Here is a 27,903-nt window from a genome sequence, read left to right as displayed (position 1 = left end):
GGGCAAAAACCATGTCCTACCATGTTTAAAGCTGATTACTTGGTTTTATTTTTTGTAGACCTTTTTTTTTTTTTTGTGCCTTTATTCCCTAAAAGGATAGGTTTGCTTATTTTAAGACAATATAGGCAAATAAATTATAGCTTTGACTACTGTAGAAAGACTAATTTGATATTAGTCATGATGGGGTAAGATCTAAACCAGGTGCTATTCTGGGTCCTTTTAGAGCAAGTTTTATTTCACATAAAGCTATCTTGGAAGGAAAAAAAATAACAAATAGAAAAGTTTAATATACTTGATACTTTCACATTAATTCATTTTTCAATAAAGTTAAGATGTGCTTCATCCGTGTGATCAGTTAGCATTGAAAAGTCAATTTCAAATGGCTAGAGAGAATCTACGAGGTCATCGTCAGTCCATTCTTCCTAAGAAGGAAAGAGAATATAGTAAGAATGACATTACACTGAAGGATAACAGCACTGTTTACCTCTTCACGTTTCAGGAAAATCATCTTCCTCCTTTCCCTCCGGTTACAGGAAGGTAATAAACTAGGAAAATTTGTAGAGTTCAATCTTCTAGTAATGTGGCTTAGTCTCACGAGACTACACCAATCACAGGAGTAAAGGTTACGATTGTGACTTTCTGCCTCTTATTATTAATTTATATCTGACATGTAAGGTACAATTCTTTGAAAAAGGTAAGAGAAGAATCCCTGAAGAGGCAAAAACCAAGCAAAAATTTAGCATGTTATCTCTATTTCTGCTGCTTTCCAGAACCACAGGAAGGATTCATCAATAAACTATCATACTGCTTCTGAACACGCTAAGATAGAAGTGAGAAAACCCCATAATCAGACAGTATACATCAAGAAGGATGCGAAAAACAAAAATGAAGGCTTCAAAGCCCACATCTCTAAGATACTTGTGTTCTGGAACAATAAAATCAGAACAGTATGGTCATACCAGATTATCCAACAACAGTAACTTTAAATTTACCTTTGGAGAACATACCTCTTCATGTTTGGGTTTCTTTGAGACATAATCATCATCTTCATAGCCTTTCCTCTTCTTCCTGTAATTGGGCAGCCATCAATAAGTAATCTAAAACTGGGAACAGACACTATAAAATAAACTAGTAAGGTGATATGAAATATTGTGTGTGTGTGTGTGTAGTGAAGAACTAAGCTGCAGTAGATGGAAAGAGATGAATTATGGAGAGGAAGACATTACCTTTCAAATTAATCTTTATGTTTAATGCAATTCTAACTAACATCCTAATAAAATTTCTCATGGAACCTGTCAAGTGTAACTGATGTGCAAAAGACTATGCAAAAATAGCAAAAAGAAACTGAAAGAATAAAGTGTGGGGCCTTTGTTCCAGTTATCATCAAAACACTATATACATAAGATAAAATGCTGTATTAGCAAGAATTAAATGGATCAATGATTGGAGCAGACAGGCAAAAAACGATGTATATATAGGAATTTAATATACAATGAATAACTGGGGAAAATTATCAATTTCTTAAAAATGGCGATAACATTATTTGATAAAAGTTAGTGTTAGGAGATGTGTACCTCACATCATTAACAAATAATTCTACGTGGTTTAAACAGCTGAACAAAAAGCAAAATAAAATACGGATTACCTTAGTGTAAGAAACGGCATTCAAATGTAAAAGCACGAAACAGAACACAAATCTCCCTATATATCACAAAGTTGAAAGAAACCAGAAAACAGCTGTAGGATATAAAGGAAAAGACAAGTATATAAAATATATAAAGAACTACAAATCAGGAAAGTAACACCAGAAAACTGCACAAGGGTTGTAAGGAGGAAAAAAGAACTACAAATGACTGTTAAACACAAAAGCCTCAACGCCTCAGAGTAAGAGGGGAAATGCAAATTAAAATACCAATGTGATACAGCTTTCTCACCCAGACTGGCAAGTTAAAGATTGATACTATTATATGTTTTACAATATGTATGAAAACATCCGAGACGAAAAACCTTATTTGATACACACATATACAGAAAAAAGACTGACAAAAGTAAACCAATGAGGTGTTGCCTCTGAGGTCACAACTGGATTTGGGTTTTGGTCAAAGAGAACTTTAGTTTACCTGTATTAACTGACTTTCGTAACGACAATACAGTTAATTGTGTAATGAAAAAGAAAGGTAAAGGAATTTTAAAGACCCAGAAAACAAACATTTTTTCCTGAAGTAGTGCCTGTCTCAGTGTGTTCCACGCACCAGTCGTGAACCATTTTCAGAATGGAAAAAGTTGAAGTATAGAAACAGACTGTGTTTAGAACTTTTATAGCAACTCCATCGATTAGTTTTATGATTATTTCTAATAAAATTTCAACTTATATTCTATTTCGTTTTTCTAGTACTTTATTTTATTGCATTTCATACTGGACTTTAAAAAAAAGTCCTTTACAGGTGGTCTGAAAAGCCCTTCTCAAGTATTCATGGAAACGCAGAATTTGCTTGACATACTACAAAAGCACATAGTAACTTTTAGAGTAAGAGGTACTCTGGCAATTAGGAATTTTGGACTATGGTCCATTCAGTTACCTACCTAAGAGGGCAGATTAATAGTTCAATGGTCTAATCCAGAGAATGATAACATTTTCTTTAAATAGTCAAACAGCAAATATTTTTCACCGTCTAGGCTACACAAGGAGTCACAACTACCCAACTCCTGTCATGGTGTGAAAATAGCCACAGACAATATGCAAACTAATGGGTATGTCTCTGCTCCAGTACAAGTCTTTCTAAAAACAGGTAGCAGAGTTCACATTTGGCCTATGGGCCACAGTTTGCAGACCCCTGGTTGAAGCCCATTTCAAAATCAATGTGAAAAGAATATAATCACTGCTACAATATTTTCATTTATTAAAGTCAACATTTCTATACTTCTCTGTAACCACTCTGTCATTTCTGTGAGTTACCACTGAAACCCAGGAGTGAGGTCTACCAATCTGAAGTTCTAGACTAAGGCATGCTTTGCCATGAGAGCTAGGCTATCATAATTCCCTATTCTGCATGATTCATAAATCCTTGGATTTTCTTCACCTACAACTGTGTAGTTATAGAACTTGAGCCATGTGGATCTGGACCTGAAGGCTATGGAATGCTGTTCTGGTTTCTCAGACATTATGCATTTCAGTATATTTTCCAATTACAGAAATCAAAAACATATTCAATGGATGTTAACTGTAAAATATCAAGGCTAACTCCCACTGCATAATAAGGTAGAACCTTTGAATCAGAATGTATTCCACAGAAAAAAGTTTTCCCATTACTACCTGCCCAAACCCCCAACTTGAGTGGGTTGATGAGGCTTGAGTGGATCCTTCAATTTGTAAAGCACAAAGAGCCCAAATCGTGTGATTCCCACAGTCAGCCTACAAATCAGAGACCTTATAGGTGTTCCTTATGGCTGCCAAGAGGATTCCTAACAGCACATTTTCTTACTGGTTCCATCTTTAATTTAAAGCTTACCCTGAAAGAAAATAGGTCAGCTTTTCTTGCTCCAGCTAATAAATAATTCTGAAACAGTATACCTGTTTTCTCAGACAAGATACCAGACCTGTAAAGAACCCAATTGTTAAAAGGGCAAGAAGAGGCTCAGAGATTCTCTAGAAAGACTCCAGAGATCCCACGGAAGTAATAGGATATGGCCCACAAGCTAAGGAACAAGCTAGTCATACAGCAGGAGCTGTACTATGAAAGCCAAGCTGTTACGTCGTGTAATGGGTAAGTCATTTTTTCCCCACAAAAGCACACATTTACCAGTTAAATGATTTAAGGACAAGCTAGTATCAGTAACAGTTTTATCTACTGAATAATATTCTCATCTACTTACGTAATTACGTTAAGGGCAAGCTCAGCAGAGTGACATCTCTCCAACTTCTGTTTCAGAGCAGCAACTTCTTCAGATCTGGGTGGCTCATATTTTTTTACCAAGTTTCTCATACCTATATGGAGATAAAAAAAATTCATACTACATAGTAAAAAGTCCTGTTCCCTAAGGGAGCTGAGTATTTTCCCATCTTATTATGGGAACAATAACAAAACTCTAGAAATGTGATTTTTCTTAATCAGGATTTGCAATGTTAGGCATTAAAATACAATGAACACGGGAATCCCTGGGTGGCTCAGCGGTTTAGCACCTGCCTTCGGCCCGGGGCGTGATCCTGGAGTCCCGGGATCGAGTCCCACGTCGGGCTCCCTGCATGGAGCCTGCTTCTCACTCTGCCTGTGTCTCTGCCCCGCTCCCCCTCTCTCTTTCTCTCTCTCCTTGTCTCTCATGAATAAATAAATAAAATCTTTAAAAAAAAATACAGTGAACACCATACTTCAAATAATGGTAGCTGTCTGCTGCTTAGCCTATATCATATACAGCATAAAAATAAACATGTTCTACAATCTAATCAGTATTTTTACCAAATCCCGGCATAGTCGGTTTTTTGAGGTCTAACGCTTTAAAAATCCATGATTTAGTAAACATGCTTTGTTCTCTACCAACAACTGTATTTATGACATTCTATGCTACAGATGGTGGCCCAAAGACTTTACTTCTTATTGACAAAGGAAACGAATATTAGATGACATGCAATAGAAGGAGGATGCTTAGTAAAAATGTGTCAGTGATCCTTTGCTTCAATAAAAGGCAGAAGCTATATAATAAAGCATCACCAAGAAAACAAAAACGTCCTCTTTAGGCTAGGAGTAAACTACTGTGTCAGGAACTTTACAACTGCAGAAATGTCCTTTCCCTGGTCTGTTTATGTTATTCAACTGCAATAAACCAAAGAATATAAATCTCAAGATTTTTAGGGGAATAGGTTTATTATTAGCAGCTACATGCTCCAAATAGGTGGAGCTACTGGCTTATTTCGCATTGCAAAGCAGTGTTTTCACCTGAACTAATACTTGTGGCTCACTACCCTTAGGACAGTATCTTTGTTCCGAAAAATTATGAACAGGATAAGACATCTTAACATTGTGAAAGCTGAGTGTTTTCTCAGGAGCTACTCTTACTTCACATTAAAACAAGTGGAGTAAAATAAAGGTACTGAGAAGAAATCAATCAAAAACTATCAGCTGTACAATGAACATAGTGGGTTATCTTTAAGGCTCCTTTTACCTCCTCAATTTCATGATCCTAACTAATAATCTCTGGCCAAACCACAATTAGCTCTGGAAGTGAACCCTCTAGTGGTGTAACTGAAGACCTACAGTTTTATGATTCATAAATCACAAATCCATCACTCAACTGAAGCAAGCCCCCATGAGATCATTTCAGAGAATCAAGAAATGATATTTTACATGCCCTGAAGCAGCTTACCTTCTGAAACATAAAGCATATAAAAAGTACCCTCAGTTACTACTATCATTCAAGATCAAGATTTTTAGTCGTAGTTTATTGGTTTACTCAGTATTTCAACTACATACTTAATTAACAAGGATAAATAGCACAAAGAGTTTGGGGGATACACACAACTGACTTTGAATCATAAAGCTTAGTAGCCATGAGCATCAGTGACGCCCAGGCAAGAGTGAAGAGGAGAGGGTGGGTAATCTCTACTCAACTATTAAGACAGGGTTTCTTGACACTGACAATGCTGACAGTTTGGCCTTCTTGTGAGGGGCTGAATTTGTTTCTGGAGTCAGCTATTGAAAATTATCACAAACTCAGTAAGGCTTATCACAACATAAATGGATTTGGATTCTCCTCCAACAGTTCTGAAGCCCAGGAGTCTGAAATCCTTTTCACTGGGTCAACATCAAAATGTCAGCATAGACATGTTTCCTCTGGAGGCTCTAGTGGAAAATCCATTCCTTCTCTGTCCCAGCTTCTTGTGGCTGCCAACATCCCTTGGCTTGTGGCCCTATCACTCCAATTTTCAAAGTTTGCACCCTCAGATCTTTCACTGTGCTCTGTCGTCACAGTGCCTTCTCTGGATCAAACTTCTGCCTTTCTTTAATAAAGACTCCTGTGATGCATTTGTGCCCTACCTGGATATCCAGGATACTGTCCCCATCTCAAGATCCTCAACTTTAACACATCTGCGGAGACTTTCTAAGGGAAGATTCACGGTTTCCAAGGATTAGGACATGGGTATTTTGGGGAGCCGTTTCTCAGCCTATCAAGGGGCTACACTGAATCGTAAGATGGTCAGCAGCATTCTTCTACCAACTAAATGCTCGTAGTAGCTACCATCCCCACCTGCCCCAAGTCCTGAAAGCCAGAAGTGTCCCAGACATTGCAAAAATCACACCCAGTGAAGAACCAGGGCTTTTATAATAGCAACATGACTAGCAAATAATGTCTATTCACTAATTAAAGCTGTTTACAAAACAGAACTTCAAATTTTAAGTATTATCTTTTAATCTGGCTCCATTTAGATCTTTTCTTGTGCCTATCATATATCTGTGTACACTTTAAAAGAACTGTTTTGAATCTTAACCCTTTCTGAATCTTGTATTTTCACTTTCCTAGTAAGTTCAGTTTATGTACAAACGACTTACTTTCATGGAAGCTGTATTTGTTCATCAGTGAATGTATCCCTCATGCCTCCATGATACATTAATTCAATGAAAATAAATCTAAACGATCTATAGGATACCTCAAGTTAAATATCAAGATGATATTTAGAAAGTAGCTTTGTAATAGAAGAACATTTTATGAAACTGTCCTGTTTCACTTACTTTTCATTATATCTAGTAACTGTGATAAGCAAGTTCTGTTCTCTTTCAGCATCAGACTTTCTGATAAATAACTGGTAAAGAAAAGAAAAAAGTTTTAATCTATTGAACCCATATAGCATCTTGAGAAACATGACGACATAGTTTCCCCCATGTGCATTTCATTAAGGGCAATTTTAAAAGTAATTTACTTCAAAAGTATTAAATAACAATATTTTGATTTCCACAAAACTGTATAATCTACAACTATTATAGTCTTAAGAATTTAATACAACTGAGTTTATTTATTTTTAAATTTTTATTTATTTATGACAGTCACACAGAGAGAGAGAGATAGGCAGAGACATAGGCAGAGGGAGAAGCAGGCTCCATGCACCAGGAGCCCGACGTGGGATTCGATCCCGGGTCTCCAGGATCGTGCCCTGGGCCAAAGGCAGGCGCTAAACCACTGCGCCACCCAGGAATCCCTACAACTGAGTTTAAAAGATGTTTAATGTTCGGGGTGTGCCTGAGTGGCTCATTCGGTTAAGTGTCTTCCTTTGGCTCAGGTCATGATCCTGGGGTCCTGCGATTGAGCCCCACATCAGCCTCCATGGTCAGTGTGGAGCCTGCTTCTCCCTCTCCCTGCTGCTCCTCCTGTTTGTGGAGGAGCACATCTCTCTTACTCTATCATAAATAAAATGTTAAAAAAAAAAGTTTAATGTTCAGATTAGTGTGTAAATTTTGTAATATATATTTTACATATATATGTCCATCACAGGACAGACAAGTCATGATCTTGTCGCCTGCCCAAAGTCATAAAGCTGCAAATTAGCAGAGCTGACTAAGGATTCTCTCTCCCCTTAATATCAAGTTAAGCTACAGGTGCTCTTCTCGAGACTAACAGGTTTCAAACCAGTTGAGAATATCCTTATGCTCTGCAAATCTATCACATCCTATCTGCATAAAGTCCGAATCAAAAGTGTTAATACTTTTCCATAAATGGATATAAAGCCCAATTATCTGTTTTTCTCAAAACCAATGATAGCAGCATGAAAATAATTTCTGTATGTAAATATTTAGTTACTCTGAACTTGATCTATAATTGATAAATGCCCAAGCGAACAGATTTTGAAGACATAAATCATCAAACATAAGTGCAAAAAATTAATGTCTCTGAAAAATGGCAAAGTGAATAAATGGTGATATATAATTACAACAGTAGACAATTCTTTAAGAAATTTTGTTGGTATCTTTTAAACTATCCAGATTATTTAAATAATATTACATAAATTTTGATAACTAAGTTTGATGTTACAACTTCATCATCAATGATGGGAATTAATTTTAGATATAAAAACAACTTCCTTAACTAATACATTTCTGGTTATCAGTAATTCAAAATAACCTTTTTCTCCCTAAAACCCCTTATACTTCTGGCATCTTCTTTTGTCTCTTTTTATTCTTCCTTTCCTTTCCACTTCTGAAGTGCAAGCGTGCTACATTGGGTTCTAAGAGCTGACCAGGAAAAAAAAAAGCTGACCAGGCTCTTTACCTCTACAAACCTTTAAATTAGCAACTCAATCTCAATCCTGATTTTGAATTTTAGAGAATTTCAGTATTTTTTTAAAAAAATCCATAAGCAAGCAGGAATACTTAACAAGTCAAAGGAGATGAAAAATAAATCTCAAAATCCAGTAAAAAAGACAATTCAGAACAGAACATCCTATGAGTACTAATCTAAAGCATCATCCAGAATATAATAGCACAAGGGCTTTCCCCTTCTGAAACCAGCAATAAATATAAAGGGAATTCCAATATATCCTCAAAATTTGCAAAGTAAATCAGAAGTTAAAAATGATCTGCAAGTATTTCCTCAAAGAAAAAAAAAAAGTCCAACTGTTTATGGTCCCTTGGAAATTCAATAGTATATTTAATTTGCAATGAGCCCAAGTTACCACAATTTTAGTTTCCACTATCTGAAATTGTAACTATGCTTCCAAGATGACATAAACTCTGATTTGGACTTTCGGATGCTTCATCCCTCTCCAACTACAGAAGAAGAATCTCACCACTGGAGAATTTGCATATATGCTGCATCAGACAAAATGCTTCAACAGATTAATCAAATGTGAGGTTATCTGAATTGTGGGGAAGAGGCTTTCTTCTCTTGGAGAGTGGAAGCTGCACACCTGAACTCCACAGAGAGCAACCATCTGCTGGCTATCTTCTCTAACTAGAACAAGGATTGACAGCTTGGTTCATTCTAACCGTGCAGCGCATGGTGCAGGGAAGGGACTCGGTAAAGTTTTGCTCTATTAAACAAATGATCACTTTGGGATTAAATTATGTACATTTGGCGAGCTGTGTTTGTAGAGAAGAGGCATACTATAAAGTAAATGTGATTTACACGTAAGCCCACAATCCCTTATCTTAGATCTGTTTTGAAATTCATAAACTGTTCATGTTTTGGGAAGGGAAGCTGTGGAAAGTACCATGAAACATGCAACAGGCTAGAGATGTCTGGGGAAGCAGCCTGTCGCCAGTTACGCCCGTACTTTTCTGAGAAACATGTAAACACTCCCATTAGGTGGAATAAAGACACATCTGTTCATGTTTGCCACCACCATAATCCATGCATCATGAGATCATGGAAGAGGGTATCACAAATGTGGAGAGTGGATAATTTTATCATCTTTCTCAGATTTTTCTAGGACTAAGATTGGTCAGAACTTCAAAGTCAGAGAAACGGAGAAATCATCATAAAAACGGACACAATCTCATTTGCTCCTGGCCTGTGCCTGAGTTACAATCAGTATAATAGGGACGCCCGGGTGGCTCAGCAGTTGAGTGTCTGCCTTCAGCTCAGCGCATGATCCTGGAGACCCTGGATCAAGTCCCACATCGGGCTTGCCACAGGGAGCCTGCTTCTCCCTCTGCCTGTGTCTCTGCCTCTCTCTGTGTCTCTCAAATGAATAAATAAATAAAATCTTAAAAAAAAAAATCAGTATGTTTAATTAGCTCGTGCATAAGATATTGCGAAGAATCAAGTAAACTTAATTCAGGTGAAGGGCTTATGGCGAAGCCTGGTCCTCGCTGTGCACATATGCATCAGCTGTTGCTTTCTGCAGCTCAGGTGCACGTCACATGGACAGTCTCTAAAGCCTTATTCATTCAACAGACCTTCACGGAATTCTACATGCCATACACGCTCCACAGCAGGGGAATAATGAGAAATCAAGGCAAACGTATCTGCTGTGTGCATGTTGCTTGCCAGTTCACCCTCTGCTGGCAGCTCCATCAGCCCTCCAAGGATCACCTCCTTTACTTCTACTTTCATCACAAAATGGATATCCCTCAGCTCAAAGATGCTCAATTTTTAAAGATTTCTTTAAAAGGTGATTTCATTTCTTCTCTCAGTGCCCCTCACCAACCCTCCCAACCATAGGAGGCACAGAGGACTACAGTCACAAAGTGAGTCTCACTTAAAAGCTGGGTCTACAGGCAGGGATAAAGAGTCTGATCCAAGTTAAAACACAGATTAGTACCTTTCCATAGTAATTCCTGCTCGAGATGCACTAGATAAAATGGCAGTCAGGGCAATTTGGGAAGGTGTATATAACAGGTAAGCGTCAGTCAATGCGATTCTATTAAGAAAGTCATCAGCTGTTTTCCTCAACATCTCAGGATTCTCCATCATGGGATAGCGAGTCTAGAAATAAAGTATCCCAACGTTACCACTTTTGAGAGTTACAGTATTGAGTTCAAAAATATTTATATAAACAAGAAAATGTTTAACAAAGGATTCTTTTATTTATAAAAATAACACCCCAGGGGTGCCTGAGTGGCTTCCATCAATCGGTTAGGTGTCCACTTCTTGCTATCAGCTCAGGTCATGATCTCAGATGGGATCAAGCCCTGCGTGAAGCCCTGCATTGGCCTCCACACTGAGCAGGGAATCTGCCTGAGAGTCTTTCCTTCTGCCCCTTCCCCCTACTCTCCCTGTTCCTGTACACTTGCACTCTTGCTCTCAAATCCTGAAGAAAAAAAAAAAAAAAAAAAAAAAAGTAACACACCAGCTTAATCTTTCCACATGATTGTTTTGTACTCAGCATCAGAATGTACCCAAAGTATAGTCATTAAATTCTGCATGTTTTAAGAATCTGCTTTTCCTCAGTGACTTTCAAACTTTTTAAAATCACAACCCTAACAAGAAATATATGCTTTAAAAATCTGATGTTCCCAGTATAGTACTTGGCACTATTCGGATTTATGTTAATCTCTCTTTATCCTTTTCCAGCTGAGGAGGAAGGGGAAGAGAGGTTTGAAGTTGACCTAAGACATACATACTCCAAGGAAAAGGCTTTCCAGGCAATCCAGCTTTGATTCAGCTGCAAGGCCGTTTAGGAATCAAAGCACCACCTCATCTAGATTTGAAATTCCTGCTACTTGAAGTTTACTTTTGGGAAGAAGTGAATGGAAATGGATCTTAATTTGATTACAGAATTATTTTTAGAATATGCCCAGGAAATATGGAAGAGCCTGTATTTCCTAAAAACTCTTATGCGGAACTCTAAATCCTAAACCCTCAGATATATTTCAGAAATCCACATTCAAGTCCCAAGGCACTAAGAAATCTCTTCTATGCTCCACACAAAATATCCTGAGTCAACTGCAGTCACACTCAAATCTTATTCCCCTGAAATGGCTGACCTCTACTATGACAAATTCAGACATTCCACTCTGACCACAGTGCTCCTTTCCCCCAATATATTTCCTTAATTACTTCACAGCTATTCCCTGACTCTCTTCAGAACCTTTGGTCCCTTATCCCTCTACTTGCTCCTACTCACCAATGTCCACGGATCCTCATTTCCCTCCAGAATTCCCTGCCTCAATATGCTGCCAATATATTTCAGACAGAGCCTTAACAACGGCTGAATCCAAGCAATCTTCTGCTTTGTAACTATATCCACATTTCTTGGTGCTGCAATAGAAAATAGTACCACCAAGAGGTCTGATACTATTATTATAAATTCAAGTTCACTGACCTCAGGAGGACTTTCAACACTGCCTAGCTAGGATAATATCCCATAGAAAAGTTGTTCTCCCATTTTTCAGTAACTGTGTTCAACATTTTCCACCTGTCTCAACGTATCTGGTAGTTTTCAGAAATTCCATCACTCTCTGTAAATGATCTCTGCCTTAAACAAAGACACACTATTTTCTGTCAGCCTCAATCCCCAGGGGTAATGCTGTCTTCAACCCATGCTTTCCTCTTTCTCTGTTCTAAGAGCTATTATTCTCTCAAGGCCAATTCTTCTATTTTGCTTTGAATCTCATGCCAGTCCCTTATACCCTACTCCAAAGAGAAAGCTGAACTTATTTTTCACTTCTTCCTTTAAGCTCTCTCTCACTACTAGCTCTCCACATCAGTTTCTTCCACAAAGCAAAACAAAAGCCATCTCTCTCATCTCTTTCTAGGAGTTCCTCTATCTTCTCAATCACTCATCTTTTTCCACTTCAAAGATAAGCTGTTTAATCCATGTCATAAATACCTATTTTCTCACCTTCTATGTATTCCCCAACTGGCTCCAATCTGCTTTCTTCCTCTATGCTCTATGAAGACAAATGTCACAAAAATCGCAAATGACCCTTCGGGCACTCAACCCAGCAAACATTATCCCTTTTGCTTTTACTTTGCCTGAATTCTGAACAGGTTAGAGACTGACCTGTGTTCATCTTCTAAAAGTACTCTACTTCTCTTCACTTCTCCAAAAAGTCCTATCTCTTTGGATATTTTCAGTCTCCTTACTAGCATCTTCTATTCCTCTAACTATTCTATATTTATTTATGAAAATAACTTATTTTTAGAGAGAACAAGCAAGGGAGCAAGCATGAGAGCAGGGGGGAGGGCGGAAGGAGAGAATCTCCAGGAGACACTGTGCTCCCAGAGCAACGTGGGGCTCGATCTTATGACCCTGAGCCAAAACCAAGAGTTGGGTGCTTAACCAATGAGCCACCCAGGCACCCTTCTCTAACTACCCTTTAAATGGTCCTCTGGCCAACCCAGCTTAAGTTTTCCAGAAGTAACAAAACCCAATAGCTTAGCCATCGTCTCTCACTTCCAGACACTCATGATGTCCTGGAGGTATTGGAAATTTATTATGTCCCAAACCAGATTCATCAAACCCCACCCCTCCACTATCAATAAATCTCTTCTACGCCAGCATTTTCTGTATCCGGAATTGAACCACCATCCACCTATATTCTTAGGCCAGAAACCTGGGGGTTCCTCCTCTGTTCTCAATCTCTACAGGAAGTAAATCCTCAAGCTCTAGTGGTTGACTAGTATCTCCTAAGTCCAGGAAGTTCTCTCTATATGCACAGCCACTGGATGAGTCAAGCCAACCACCATCTTTTGCTTGGACTACTCATAATAGCATCTTACTGGTATCCTTTCATCCATTCTAATCCATTCTCCACATTATGTCTGACACATACATACGTGCAATAAATAGCTGATGCAGACTGATTCAAGAGCTTCCAAACAAAATTTTTAAAACTGCAAACCTAATTATGCCACTGCCCAGACTTAAGCCTTACAGTGGTCTCCCACTGCTCTATTCAAAATCCTTAATATCCCCTCCACAGTCTAGACTCTACCTTCCACCCAGAGAGCACTCTGTGGCAGTCTTTTCCACTCTATCTCTAAGCTGTTTAGGTTCTTGCACCATGGTTTCTTGAATCTGGACCTTTGAGCAAAGAAATCTAATTGGGATATTATTCTACTGCCTAATTCCTACTCTTGCTCTGATTTTCACTCTAAATGACCCTTTCTCACAACAACCCATCTCATTCTAAAGTATCCTGTATCTTTCCTTCTGTAACACTTAGCACACTGAATATATGATTATCTTTCCCATTAGACCTAGGAGAGTTGAGGCTGTTCCTGTCTTAATCCTCAAGCACAATGTCTTGGCATATGGTACACGTACCCAAATTTTGCTACTCAACTGAGATGAATGAACCAGTTTTTGACTTCCATTTTGACCTCACTCACACTATCCAAGTCCCCTTTCAGGACCCAAACAAAACAAGTTATTTTTGTCAGGGTTCATTTACTTACATTTTTGATGCCTACACATGCACTAAAAACAAAAATCACTTAGCAATCTTCTAGTTAAAATTAAGAATTTTTGTGGTTCTTTAAATCAGATCCATGGCAGTATACTTCAGAGTTAGAAGAGTTAACTTAAGTCTTCAAAAGCATTACTCTAAACTGATAATAGTTCTCATTACAGTTCCTGGACCAATATGCAGATCCACTAAATGAGCAGCTCTGGTACTGTAGCCCAACAGTACGGTTAACAATCCTTCCAGGTGGCACCGAAGTTTGAGAACTATAACATTAGAGATCCAAGCTAAACTCACATGTTAGAGCAATTCATGTTGTAACAATTAGGAATATTACAATAAAATTTTGATTTTTCTAGCTACAGAACTATAGCAAAGGTATACACTCTACTAGTTTACTTTTTATATCAACAAGATACCTTTAAATCAATGAGAAAGCCCTCAAATGGTCTATAAGGATTGTGGACAATAAGGTGGAAATTAAGTTGCTGTATAAGAAGTAGTTCATATTCCAAAATCTGTTCAAGTGCCTTCTCTTGTCCAAGAGGACTCTCCCTCAAATTTCCAACGAACTGTGGACTAGATACGTTGAATTCATCAACTTTGCAGGCCAAAAATGCACAAGTAAGCCTAGAGGAAAAAAAAACCAAAGGGATAGGATGGGATCTGTACATACTTTGAGAAATATCTGAGTATGTTATTGCTAAAATAAATTCCAAAAATGCCTAATATTAACAGGTGACGATGCTAGACATTACAGGAAATTTTTTTTTTAAAAGAGTTTTCTCTTTCAACTTTTTATCCATTAGAAGACTATAATTAGGTTGAACTGTATAATCTTGCCATAGCATTCAACCATAATTGACTTAATGGCAATTTCATAAAGTTCAACATAAATATCTGGAAAAATAACTGAAAAATAAGAGTACACTGGATCATGAAATGTAGACAGAAGAACACAGCAGTATACACAGATATACCTGGGAAGGAAGCAAGGTAAGAAAGGTGGGAAGAAAGGTAGGAAGAAAGGAAGACCACCAGTGAAGACTCTGAAGGCATTTCAAAAGATTACCACGTCAGTAACATACCTGGAACTCTCATGGCTACTACCATAAATATCAGAGTAAGAATCTAGTAATAAAATTACCACAAAAATCAAGATTGAAAGCAACAAGGGCCTGACCTAGACTGACAGAAAAGGAAATGAAAAAGAGAGAAAATAAATAAGGAGAATGTGATTGATAGCAAGCTCTTTGATGAGTCTCATAATAGATTTATCTTTATTTTTAATGGACTTTTTTTCAATTGATATGAATCCGGAGCTACAAGACTTTTAAACCCACTGATACAGAAGGAGAAGAGGTACCACAAATGATTCTCAGCGGAAGCAACAAAGAGAAGAAAGGTGCTACCAACAGAAAGAGGTATTAGGGAAAGTTAGTATAAGAAAAACAGACTTTGAACAAGTTGAAGTTCAGATGCCATAAGTACTATAGGGAGGGAAGTATTACAGAGATATATAGGAGTAAAAGGACAGTATAAATTCATAACAGAATGCAAGTCTAAATTACCCTTTATTAGAAAGCCATTTCTTTTTTTCCCCACACAAATAAAGATTTTCTTAAATGAAAATCAATAAATTAGAATTATACTCACATTATTATCCGGGGGTGATATTCCATTACTGAGTTATTAAGATAAAAACGCTTGAAATACATACAAGCTGTACCCTATGATTAAAAATACATATATTATCAAAATCTATTCACACATCCATGTTAAATTTTGTATAAAATGTTTTTAAACTTACATATGCAAAAGTTTCTTTGAAAAAGTTTCTGATACAAATACAAAACTTAATCTTCTTTAATCAAATAAATTGTGATGAATTATTACAGCAATGTCACAGCCAAAAGACCTTTTCTTGTCCTTCCCCACCCACCATGGGTACCCTTCCTATGGTCACTGAGTTAATTTTAAAAAGTCTATGTGTGTTTATTTTAGACTTCAGAATAACAAAAGCCAACTAGATTAGGAAAAAATCAAGGAGAAACATACAAATATTCACAGCTTAACCAAACTCGTGAAAACACGGACAGAATTAATACATTTGGGGCAATAAGCCCTCTCTGTAAATCCACTTTGGCTCTGTGTGGTAGAACTATGCTTGTATTCCCACATTAAATAGTAGAAGCAGCACCTACCATTTATTGACTGTATCCCATGGGCCAGATTCTGTGCCAAGCACCAAGCTATTATCTTTTTTCTATCCTTACAAAAGCTTGGTGAAGTATTGCTATCTCCACAGAGAAGGAAACTGCCTATCAGTGAGATTAACTGGGTCACATATCTAATAAGGAACACGGAGGGATTCAACTAAGATCTGCCTGTACTTTTAACTACTCTGTCATTTCACTAGAATCAATGAAATAGATACTTATCTATTTTTGGACTGAAAGAAAAGTTTCATGTGGGCACCTGGGTGGCTCGGTGGTCAAGCATCTACCTTTGGCTCAGGGAGGGTGTGATCCCAGGATCCTGGGAGTCTCCCATCAGGCTCCCTGCAGGGAGCCTGCTTCTCCCTCTGCCTATGTCTCTGCCTCTCTGTCTCTCTCATGAATAAGTCTTTTTTTTTTTTTTTTTTTTTTTAAAGAAAAAGAAATGATACAGAATTCCTAAGTTAAGGAATCTATCAAAAAATACATGAAATGACAAAAACATGAATACATACATTTGCCTAAAGTGGGCAGAGAACTGTGTTACACATTAGGAAAGTTCTGATTTCAGAAGTCAGCTAAAGGACATTACACTTTATCACTATTGTAACTTACCACAACAGACCTTGGCATTGCTGGCTTAAACACTGAACAGAATTCTAATAATCTCTTCTCATAGTATTTGCAGAGTATCATTTCTTCATGAGGTTCAAGAAAGACTGGATCATTTGGAAGAACCTTTAGATCAAAAGTTACAGCAGAAGTTCAATGAAATAAATAATCTTAAAATACTTTTCTCGGTCCAGACTGCATTTGTATTTCCAACCAAAGGGAAATAACCAGATGTCACTTTTCTCTTCATAGAACTAAATTATTACACGAAGTAACATTAGTGAAATATCTGATAAACTAAAAACGATCCTATTGTATCACAGTTTCTCAGAATGTCAGCTGGGCATTTACTTCAGTAGGGTAAAAAGAATCCTGACAGAGGGTGTGCATCTGCTCACAAGTTTGATGTCAATTATAAATCAAAAAGATGATACAAGGGGGGGGGGGGGCTCAGCGGTTTAGCGCCGCCTTTGGCCCAGGGCCTGATCCTGGAGTCCCCGGATGGAGTCCCGCGTTTGGGCTTCCTGCATGGAGCCTGCTTCTCCCTCTGCCTGTGTCTCTGCCTCTCTCTCTGCAGTCTCTCATGAATAAATAAATAAGATCTTAAAAAAAAAAAAAAAAAAAAGGATACATACTGTCATTGGTTGCAAAGGTTTCAACATCCCTTTCTCAGTCATTAAGTCACATAGGCTGAGGTAAAAATCAACAAGTGTCTCAAGAATGATTATGACCCTTAACAGTACCTCCAACCCCCCCTCCCCCAAATAGTACCTCCTGTCTTTAAAACTCTCCACAAAATACCTAGATGGTTCATAAGACAATTTTACAACAATTATATACTAGGCAGTGTTACTGGATTAATTATGTTTACCAAAAAAAGGGGCGGGGGGTATGTTGAAGTCTTAACCCCCAGGATCTGAGTGACCTTATCTGGAAACAGAATCTCTACAAATGTGACTAGTTAATATGAGGTCATACTGGAGGACGGTGGCTCCTAATTCTATACGACTGGTGTCCTTATAACAACAACGTGGGAAGATACAGAGAGAACACTTTGTAAAGACAGAGATAGAAGCAAAGGAACAGGGCAGCCCTGGTGGCCCAGCGGTTTAGTGCCGCCTTCAGCCCAGGGCCTGATCCTGGAGTTCCAGGATCGAGTCCCACATTGGGCTCCCTGGATGGAGCCTGCTTCTCCCTCTGCCTGTCTTTGCCTCTTTCTCTGTGTCTGTCGTGAATAAATAAATGGAATCTTAAAAAAAAGAAAAAGAAAAAGAAAAAAAAAAGTTGGTAGAAGCAAAGGAACACCTAAGTTACCAGAAGCTGAAGGAAGAAAGGGTCACCTGGAAACTACAGAGAATATATCCTGATGACAACTTTATCCCAGACTTCCGGCTTCTAGAACTGTGAAACAGTACATTTCTGTTGTTTTAAACCACCCAGTTTGGGTTTTTTTTTTTTTTTTTTTTTTTTTTTTTTTAATGATAGCACAAGGAAACTAATACCAACTAATTTTATGGAGATGGCCCAGCAGGAATGGGTTCACAGATCCTGGCTCTGCCACTTACCAGTCCTGAAAAATTATCCAACCACTCCATACCTCAGTTTCCCCGGCTGTAAAGCAAGGACAATAACAGCATCTGCCTGGTGGGACAGTTGTGAGGACTGACTGAGCTAACACACACTCAGAGCAGCGCCTGGGGCGCAGCCCGGGAGGTCCCCCTTCGGGGCAGCGCCAAACGCAGGCGGCGTGATGCAGACGTCGGTCGGGCATCAAAGGGCCTCGGCCCCAAGGGGTCTGAAAGGCGGAATACTCGCCGGAGGGACGCTGGTGCTGGAACCCTTGGCGGAGCCCGTGGAAGAGGAGCAGGGCGGCGGGAGCTACGACGGCACGGGCTCGGCGGGCAGGGCGGGCAGGGCCGAGGCCTCGGGCGCCGACCACCCCCGCGTCCCGCCTCCACCCCCTGCACCCCCGGGGTTCCCAGCTCTCTACGACAGAACCCGAAAGCTCAGTCTCCCACTTGAAGTCTTACAACAGGCTCCCCATCTCGCCATCCCGAACCGGACTCCTTCCTTCCGCCTCCAGGTGCGCGGCCTCGCCCTTCGCCAGCCCCTGCGGGCCCCGACCTGCCCACTGCACCTGTGGCCCCGCCGGCCCGGAACGTCCCTTCCCAGGCTCCCCGCGCCGGCTCCCCGCACAGCGCCCCACAACTAGAGCGCCCCGCCCTGCCCCGCGGAAGCGCCCCAGAGCCGTGGCCTCCGCACGCTGCGGGTCGCTCCCCGAGGTCCGCGCCCGTGTGGTCGGGAAAACGCCCCGCGCTCCGCCGAGGCCGGGCAGCGCGGAAGGGGGCGCGCAGGGAACCGGCCGCCAGGCTCCCTCACCTTCCCGTTGGCCACCGCTTTGCATTTGAATTTACGGTTGGCGTCGGCCCGCAGGCGCGCCAGCTGCTCCTCGCTCGCGAAAGTCCAGTGCCGCTTCTGGCTGCTGTTGTGGTACATCGCGGAGCCGCGAGGCAGGCCGTGGCGGCCCGAGGAAAGGACGCCACAGGGCACGACGCGGCGGGGAACACCGCCTGGGCTACCACCGCGGTCCCGCGGAAACCGAGGGCGCCGGCGCGTTGACGTCCAGATCACGTGATATTTCCGTCGGCAGTCACGCTTCCGGAGCGGACTGAAAGGAAAACAGCCCTCGGGTCGGTCCGGGCGGGTCCCGGCACGCAAGTGGGCGGAGCCTAAGGGCACGCCCCCTTACGGTGACGCGAGGCTCTAGCCCCGCCCCTTCCCGACACAATTTAAAGGAGAAGCGCCAGGCTGGGGAGTCCAAAAGGGATGGAAGGTGGAGGCTGGGCGGGGGCGGGAGCGGGAGCGGGGGCGGGAGCGGGGGCGGGGGACTACGTTAACATCTTACGTTCGGTAACCCGAAGCCGCTAAAGGGCCTGGGAGGGTGTCAATTTTAAATTTTTTTTTTTTTTTTAATTATAGGCACACAGTGAGAGAGAGAGAGGCAGAGACACAGGCAGAGGGAGAAGCAGGCTCCACGCACCGGGAGCCCGACGTGGGATTCGATCCCGGGTCTCCAGAATCGGGCCCTGGGCTGAAGAAGTTGCTAAACCGCTGCGCCACCCAGGGATCCCGGGTGTCAATTTTTAAATAAGGCGTTCAAGGGGATCCCTGCGTGGCTCAGCGGTTTAGCAACTTCTTCAGCCCAGGGCCCGATTCTGGAGACCCGGGATCGAATCCCACGTCGGGCTCCCGGTGCGTGGAGCCTGCTTCTCCCAACGCCTGCGTCTCTGCCTCTAAGTCTATCGAATAAGTAAATAATTTTAAAAAGTAAGGTGTTCAAGTAATGATGCGCCCATTTTATATTTAATCCTATCATCAAGCAACTCCAGGCTTCTAGCTTTTTCATTTTATTTTTTATTTTTATTTTTATGTATTTTTTTAGATTAGCTTTTTCATTTTAAATGGCTACTATATGTAAGAGAATAAGGTATTATACTGTTAATGCTTTTTCTTTTTTTTTTTTTTTTTGGTTGTGAAATTTATTAGGCAAATAATTTCTGAGCACCTACCACACACTTACCCATTGAGTCTTAGGCAAAATCAGGCACAAAACCTGCTGCCATTTAGCTTACTCTCTGAACCTAATTTTCAAATTATTGACGCTTTTTCAAGTCAAAAGATGTGTTATCTAGAAAAGAATTTAGCACCGAAATGGGATCTTCAAGATCAATTCTGTTTCATATACTCTGAAGCAAAAATAACATTCCTAGGAGGAAGGATTTAATTATACACCTAGCAAATTCTCGATAGTCACATATTTGTGTAAACAGTTTAACATGGTTTATTACGGTTCCAGAAATGTTAAGTCCTATATCCAGTTTTCTGCTAATTCTTCTTTCATATAGTATAATGTATACATATGTATTGTTTAAAAAAAAAATAGAGTGTTCAAAGTATGCCTCCCTGAAAAGGTGACATTTGAGCAAAGGCTTGAGAGAGTTGAGGGAATAGGCCTCTTGGGAGAGCGGTGGATTTGGGGGCAGATAGAACATCAGGGTCCCAAGGCAGAAGCATTCCTGGGACTTTTAAAGAAGAATGTGCCTGGAACCTCACAAAAGATGGCCTCAGGGAGCATGAAACAGGGTGGAAAAGCCAGAAGCAGTGCATATGCATTCTCTACTCTTCCACCAATGCTGTGATCCTATCCTTTTCCCAGGACCTTTCCCCTCCCCTTCTGCTGATTACTAGCCAGTCTTACCCCACGTCCACATCTGAAGCACTATGTTTGGTAGTTTTACGATTTTCTTGAATTCTCATCTTCATTATTGCCCCAGGGAAGACTTGCAATAAGCTACTGTTAATACGGAAGAGATTTACAATTGCTATTACTAGTATTTTCAAACTTGCATTTGTGAAACAAAATTTATATTGATTACAAAAACCTTTACTGGTTTTCTTATTTGTCCCATGTAGGCAGGCATACTTTATTCTGTGCAAAATTCATCAGGTTAGAAAGATGGAATGAGCTACAGCAAATAGTTGGGTTTTTTTAAAAATAAAAAGCAGATAAAGAGGAGATGAGGAATTTAGGTCTTGAAAATTTGCATAGGTAAAAAGAGGTAGGAGGGTGTCTGTGTTCTATGAAAAAGTTTTGAGAGGTTTAAGGGAGGGCTTTTTTTGTTTTGTTTCATTTTGGTAGGTACAGTTGAGGGTAGAGTTTGCCAGAGTCATTTGAATTTCTCAAACTTGCAAATTTGTAGTTTGTAACTTTTGAAATCCAGACACTCCTTAAACATTTGTTGGTAATATGGACAAGTAAAATGGCTCAGTAAAGAGAAAGGAAAAAATGTGATGATGTTAAGGTAGGACATGGTAAGTGAAGAGCCCAGTGCGCTGTGAGCACCTTAAAATATTGTGTAATAGGGAAGAATAATTTTAAAGGAAAAACAGGGATGCTTGGGTGGCTCAGCGGTTGAGTGTCTGCCTTCAGCCCAGGGTGTGATCCTGGAGACTGGGGATTGAGTCCCACATCAGGCTTCCTGCACGGAGCCTGCTTCTCCTCTCTCTGCCTATGTCTCTGCCTCTGTCTCTCATCAATAAATAAAATCTTTAAAAAAATAAAGGAAAAAAAAAGTTATAAAAGATAAGCAGGAAATGAGGGGATTTAGGTAAATTAGTATGTACAGAAGATCTTGACCCATGACAGTTTTGTACACCATGTCAATTCTTTTTGTTTTTTTCTAAAAGACATCTGACAACTCCTTTAATTTTATGTAAAGGAGAATCCAAAGATGGGCATTTGGGAGAAATAGGATAAGATTTCCACAGTAAAATTGCTCAGTGTCAGAGTTCATTTAGGAAGTCAATGTGAAAAAGCTGGTGGTGATGATGGAACTATTTTTTTTTTAACCTGTAACAAATCTTAGCCTACAAAAATCAATACTGACCATATTTTTGGGATGTATAAGGAATTATATCTAAGTTAACCAGCTACAGGATAAAATTATTACTGATGCCCTAACAGTGAGGCTCACATACGACTTCTTATTAAGATGAGCAGGCTGGATGCTACATCAGTCACTATGTCAGAGTCACATTCCCCTGTCAAGCTTTTTGAGCACAAATTTATTCCTTGTGCTATTTCTACAGTGGAAGGCAGACTGTGGACATAGAACTAGGTGCCTTTACCTAGTTCCATTTCTAATTCCAACTAAAAAGTAGCAAGTATTTCTTCCATACTTTTTATTTGTATAAAACTTCAAAGAAGAGAGAGAAATGAAAATTTCAAAATTATCAATACAGGTGGTCAGTTCCCCTCCACATCCCACCCCAGTTAAGTCACAATTTCCCTGATACTAGCTGGAGGTATTACAAACAAACTAAACAAACTGAAGAATTTATACTTTCTAAAAAATAGAAAGATTGCAAACTTGAAAGCCAAGGTTATTTTGTTAGATACTACCTAGAAAGTAAATGTTAGCAGAAAAGATGACAGTGATTTTTTAAGTAAACACTATCTCTTTTATTGTGCTGGAGTTGTTAAATTGGGTTTGCAGTTTGTATTTGTAGACAAACTCTAAATATTTTGACTGTATGCATTACCTCAAAACCAAGGACTGTGAATCCGAGATTAGATGATGCAGAACAGGCATCATCTGGTGGAAAGTCTCTGTACTTAACCATGTGTGATGCCGAAGTTTCTCATGACAGCATTAGGAATTTCTCTTCTTGCTGTAACTTTCCCTCTTCTTCAGGCTCTACCCTAGTGATCATAATGTTTTGGGAAAAAAAAGAGTATCAGACTGCTTGATCTTATGAATAAAAGAAGAAAAGGAAAATTAGAAGGGTGAGGGAATGAATGACCAATAAACATATGTCGAACTTGAATAGATTTGTAGTCCAATAAAACACTTTACTGAGTGATCTGATTAACTTATAGTTACTTCCCAAACACATCAGTATACTCATATCCACAAAGTTTCTGATTTCAGGGCCATAAAGGCAAAAAAAAAAAAAAAAAAAAAGGTGGCAGGGAGAATAAAGCACACCTATGCTCACACACACACAAAAAACCCCACAATATCTTCCTTCCTTTAAAATCTGACATGCAACTGTACCCCTTAAGCTACTTGACATGGGTATGTGACATTCTAAATATAGCTTGGCAATGATATTCAAAAACAAACTCTTTGCAAGTCTTTATGATATATGCAATTAGCGTTGGCTCTAAAATCCTTTCCTACTCCCCCCTCCCCCAGTTTTCACATTGTGACTCAAAGAAAAGGAGCAACATTCAGCAAATACCTAGTTTCTCCAAAAACTGAGTAATAGAAAAGGAAAAGAAGACAGAGCATCTAAAAAATATCCTTGATCTAAATGTAACCCTCTCCCCCAAATTGAAACACTTTTTCTTTCCTTTTAGGACTGTTTAAAATTAAAGTGTAAAGAGGATTGACAACCATACTGAGGAACAAATTCTATAAATCCATATTCAGTTCCACATCTTACTAAATCCCCACCATACTCTAAATCTGGTACTAATTGTTAGGTGATGGTGATGATGGTGAAGGAGACATAAAAGTGGACTACTATTTCATAGTTCCTATCTCAGGATAGGGTCTGTAGTAGAATGACTATGACATGTACAATTACAGTCCCCTCTCAATGACAGTAACTTTGGGTAGGGCCCAACAGAGAGTGGGATAGTAAGATTTCTTATCTCTAGGTGCTGATACCTGGTATTGACATAGACATGACCTTTATATGGTTTGAAACCCACGGAAAGCCTAAAGCCTAGATCATTCAACCCGTACCAGTTACGTTCAGTCCAAAGACTAAGTGTCTTTTCTGATAGGTAGGTGTGGTCAACATGAAAGTAATTTCTGTGTGGTGGTGGGAGTGATATTTTAATCACTGTTAACCTCCACCTTTCCAAAAAAGAGTTGGGGTTTGTTCTCTTGCAACCATGTTTGGGAGTGATCTGTTACGATCTTTATCCTTCTTTTATACCAATTAATCAATAGCAAATACATCTCTTTTATAGAGTACCACGTAATCATTTCCAACACAATTTTATAGCAATTTAACAGGGTGGAAAGATTTCATTTGTGACTCAATAAATCTAGTATTTCAGCGCTCAGGATATGAAATCAAAATCCCAGCTTTACTACTTGCTACTGAGTATTCTTGGGAAAATCACTTCAATCTATTTTGCCCTAAGTTTTGTTTTTTGAACAGTAAAGGAAATAGTTGTAGATACCTAATAAAGTACCTATGAAAATTAAGTTAGTTAATGCATGTGAAGACATAGCAGAGTGACTGGCTTCTACAAATTATTTAATAAATGTTAGTTATTACTTAATGGACACCTAGAACAGGCTGATGGAGGATATAAGTTATGTAAATTTGATTTTGTTATTGACATCGAGGGAGGCAACACTCCTGCTGGATAGAATCTGCGTGGGCAAAGTAGAGGGGCATAAAGTACAATGTGTATCTAGAGACAGAAGAAACATGGCTTGGTTGGAGAATAAGGTGAATTAATGGAGATACGAATTTGTAAGAAGATTAGCAGAGGGTGTTGAATGTGAAGCCAAATAATTTGTATGCAATAATGTCAAAAATCTTGAGTGAGAGAGAAAAATTATCAGAATTGAAGTACTTTAATCTAGAAGTTATTTGTGATTGTTTTAATAATGAAGACTTTATGAAGTTCACATTAAAATAGAACAAGGGGGTCAATTCTAATGGGGAGGCTCAAATATTTACTCTTTGAGTAGCTTTGTCAGATTCAGGAATATAAAGGTGAAATCCTCACTAGGCTCCCAGGTATATATCACTTGTATCATACATATCATATATGATATATACTGTATGAAATGTAATACATTAATTTGTTTTTGTGTGTAATTTTGGAGCATGGCCTAGGAGTCTGTGTTTTAAAAAAAAAATTAGTTTTTTCTGATGATTAGCATTAGGTTTGGAAGTTTTTTGCAAATGTAAAATGTATAGAACTTAACAAAGCCCTACAGGTTGGATGGGGTGGTGGGATGAAAGAAAAGCAGCCAACTCTGAAGTAGTGACTTTGAAATATGAATGAATCTAACGGTCATCTGGGAGCTTGTTAAATGCAAACCAGAGGTTTCCAATTCAATATATCTAGAGTAGAGCCTCAGGAATCTGGACTCTTAAGTTGAGTTCTCTTGAGTTCGGTGGTTTTCAAACTTTAATGTTCAACAGTTGGAGAGCTTGTTAAAATACAAATTGTGGGGCCCACTACCCAGTCCTGGATAGGCCCAAGTATGAACATTTCTAACTAGTTCCCAGGTGATGGTGGGAACTTGAATTACACTTTGAGAACTACTATTCCAGTTGCATCAATGCAGTTGATTTTTAAAGCCCAGATAATGAGGAGAATGACAGTGTGCCTTATCATGGAGAGTCTCCACCTTTTCTACTGGGTTGAATGAAGAAAACTATACTTTTATTCCAGGTTACCTTTGTGAGAGAAAATAATGGGAGATGCTTATTCATTTGTTGGCCTTGTGTTTATACACATGCAACATGACCACAGTGAAATTTAATACCTATTTGAAGAAAAATTATTAATAACCACATTCCCACTGGCTAAAAAAAGGTAAGGAAAAAATTTCATTTTCTCACAATTGGATTAAGATATCCTTTGGTTATAGAGTAATAAAAGTTACCAACCTCTTTAGTTATTATTCTTCTATTGCTGTTGAATTTAGCTGATAAAAATAACTGTTTTCAGGATCTCTATTAGCTGCTCAGACAGGAGTCGGTAAACTACAGTCACAGACAAAATCTAGCCAATGTCTATTTTTGCATGACCTGAATACTAATAACAGTTTTTACATTTTTAAATGGTTTAAAAAAATCAAAACAAGAGTAGTACTTCATGACACATGAAATTTTATGAAATTCAAATTCTAGTGTCTGTAACTGAACAACTGTATTAGGGTTCTCTAGAGAAACAGAACCAATAGGAATATGATAGATAGATAGATATCCTACAAATAGATATATAATTACTTATATACTTTTATAATTTATTACAAGGAATTGGATTATGCAATATGGGACCTGAGAAGGTCCAGAATCAGCTGTATATAAACTGGAGACCCGGGAAAACCAATAGTGTAAGTTCCAGTCCGGGTGCAGAGCATTAATGCCAGAGTTGGAAAAAAGTCAAGCAGAGAGAGCGAATTCACCTTTAACCCTCCTTTTGTTCCACTTGGGCCTCCGACAGATTGGATAAGGCTCATCCACACTAAGGAGGGCAATTTGCTTCACTCAGCCTGTCAATTCAAATGCTATCTTTTCCAGAACATTGTCAGACACACCCAGAACAATGTGCAGCCGAATATCTCGACACCCTTGTCCTAGTCAAATTGACATATAAAACTAGCCATCACAATAATAAAATTTTACTGGAACTCAACCATGCTTGTTCATTTACATACTGTCATTTATGGGTGCTTTCATTCTAAGTAGCAGAGCTGAGTAGTTGGCCTATAAAGCCAAAAATATTTATAATCTGACACCTTACAGAAAAAAGTTTGCTGACTTTGTCTAAGAGTGTTTTAAAAATTTTAATGTAAGTGAAAATCATCTAGGGTTCTTGTTCAAACGCAGACTCTGATTCATAGGCCAGGACCAAGATCCTCCATTTCTAATATGCTCCTGTAAGTAAGGACAGTGCTGCTAGTCGACAAATGGTGATTTATTTCTGTTATTGCTCTTGTCACTGTCCCTGACTGCAATGCCCCAAACTCCCTCTGTCTATACAAATTTCTTTTGAGTCCATCTAGCTTAAATCCTGTTACTTCTGTTACTGCCCAAGTATATTAGCTTACTGTGTATATTATCCTTCATACTCATTGCACGTACTTTGCTTCACTCTTTTGGCCTTTAAATTAAGCCGTGTTGCCTTGTTGTTTGACTTTTAACTGCCCCAAAGACTTTTAAACTCCTTTGAAGAAGGGATCCTGTTTTTAGACATCGCCTATGATGCTCGTATAGTGCCTTACATCTGGGAGATATTCTAAAAATATTTAAGTTAATAGCTGTCCTATGTGTAGAAAAGACCTTTCTTGTCAATAGGGTATCACTACAGTCAATAAGGCAATATTCTTAGCCACCTACATTTTTAGAACTTTTTTTTTTTTTGCTTTAATAGATTTTGAAACATTTCAGTTGGTAAGCATTATATTTCGTCCAGAACAAACACAGTTTTGAGGTAAAATATAAACCTTTGGATTGATATATTAAATCAGATTATGGAATTAAAATTTAAATTTGGCTTGAACCTTTAGATGAAAAGTAAAACTTAATTATGAACTAAAAAAGTGCTTATTGAGCACCGTGTCTGGAGACTGGAGAATTAGAAATGCCATGTTAATTTCACTAGTATAATAATCTCATTTTCAGAATTTGCTTGAAGAGATATTGATAAATTACAGTAGCCAATCATGTATGAAAGTTTACAGACTATGAAGATGTTTTATTTTGCCATTAAGAATCACACATTCCAAGCCTTTCAAGAGAATTATGTGAGTAGTTAAATAAGATGAGAAACTTCTACAGTCATAAAAATTAATCAACTTATTTTGATCTTCTTCTAATCAATTTAAAATTTCTACCTGAATTATTTCAGTATAGGCCAAGAATAGGAGTGATGTGATTATGAAGCTACTTTCAAGGAATCCTAGAGAGATAAA

At 38.9% G+C, this 27,903-nt stretch overlaps 1 protein-coding gene across 2 annotated transcripts; it reads right to left on the bottom strand.

Moving 5' to 3' along the window:
* Positions 1-24: 24 nt before the first annotated feature.
* On the bottom strand, positions 25-22,925 carry CCNH (cyclin H). Of its 2 annotated transcripts, XM_025992932.2 has the most exons (10): positions 22,766-22,925; positions 19,043-19,331; positions 16,667-16,789; positions 15,492-15,565; positions 14,255-14,465; positions 10,247-10,410; positions 6,723-6,793; positions 3,874-3,985; positions 1,008-1,068; positions 25-422 (listed from the first exon to the last, which is right to left on the bottom strand). In XM_025992932.2, the coding sequence occupies exons 1-10, from the start codon at positions 22,816-22,818 to the stop codon at positions 384-386; spliced, it is 1,197 nt and encodes a 398-aa protein (XP_025848717.2). In that variant the 5' UTR covers positions 22,819-22,925; the 3' UTR covers positions 25-383. The 2 variants fall into 2 exon arrangements, with proteins under 2 accessions (XP_025848717.2, XP_072592960.1); XM_072736859.1 differs by lacking the exon at positions 22,766-22,925 and having other exon boundaries at positions 993-1,068; positions 19,043-19,328.
* Between the last annotated feature and the right edge of the window lie 4,978 nt (positions 22,926-27,903).

This window comes from Vulpes vulpes, chromosome 14, assembly GCF_048418805.1.
Source record: "Vulpes vulpes isolate BD-2025 chromosome 14, VulVul3, whole genome shotgun sequence".
NCBI classification, from domain to species: Eukaryota; Metazoa; Chordata; class Mammalia; order Carnivora; family Canidae; genus Vulpes; species Vulpes vulpes.
Note: the sequence above shows the minus strand (reverse complement) of the source record. Positions and strands in the feature narration are given on the sequence as shown.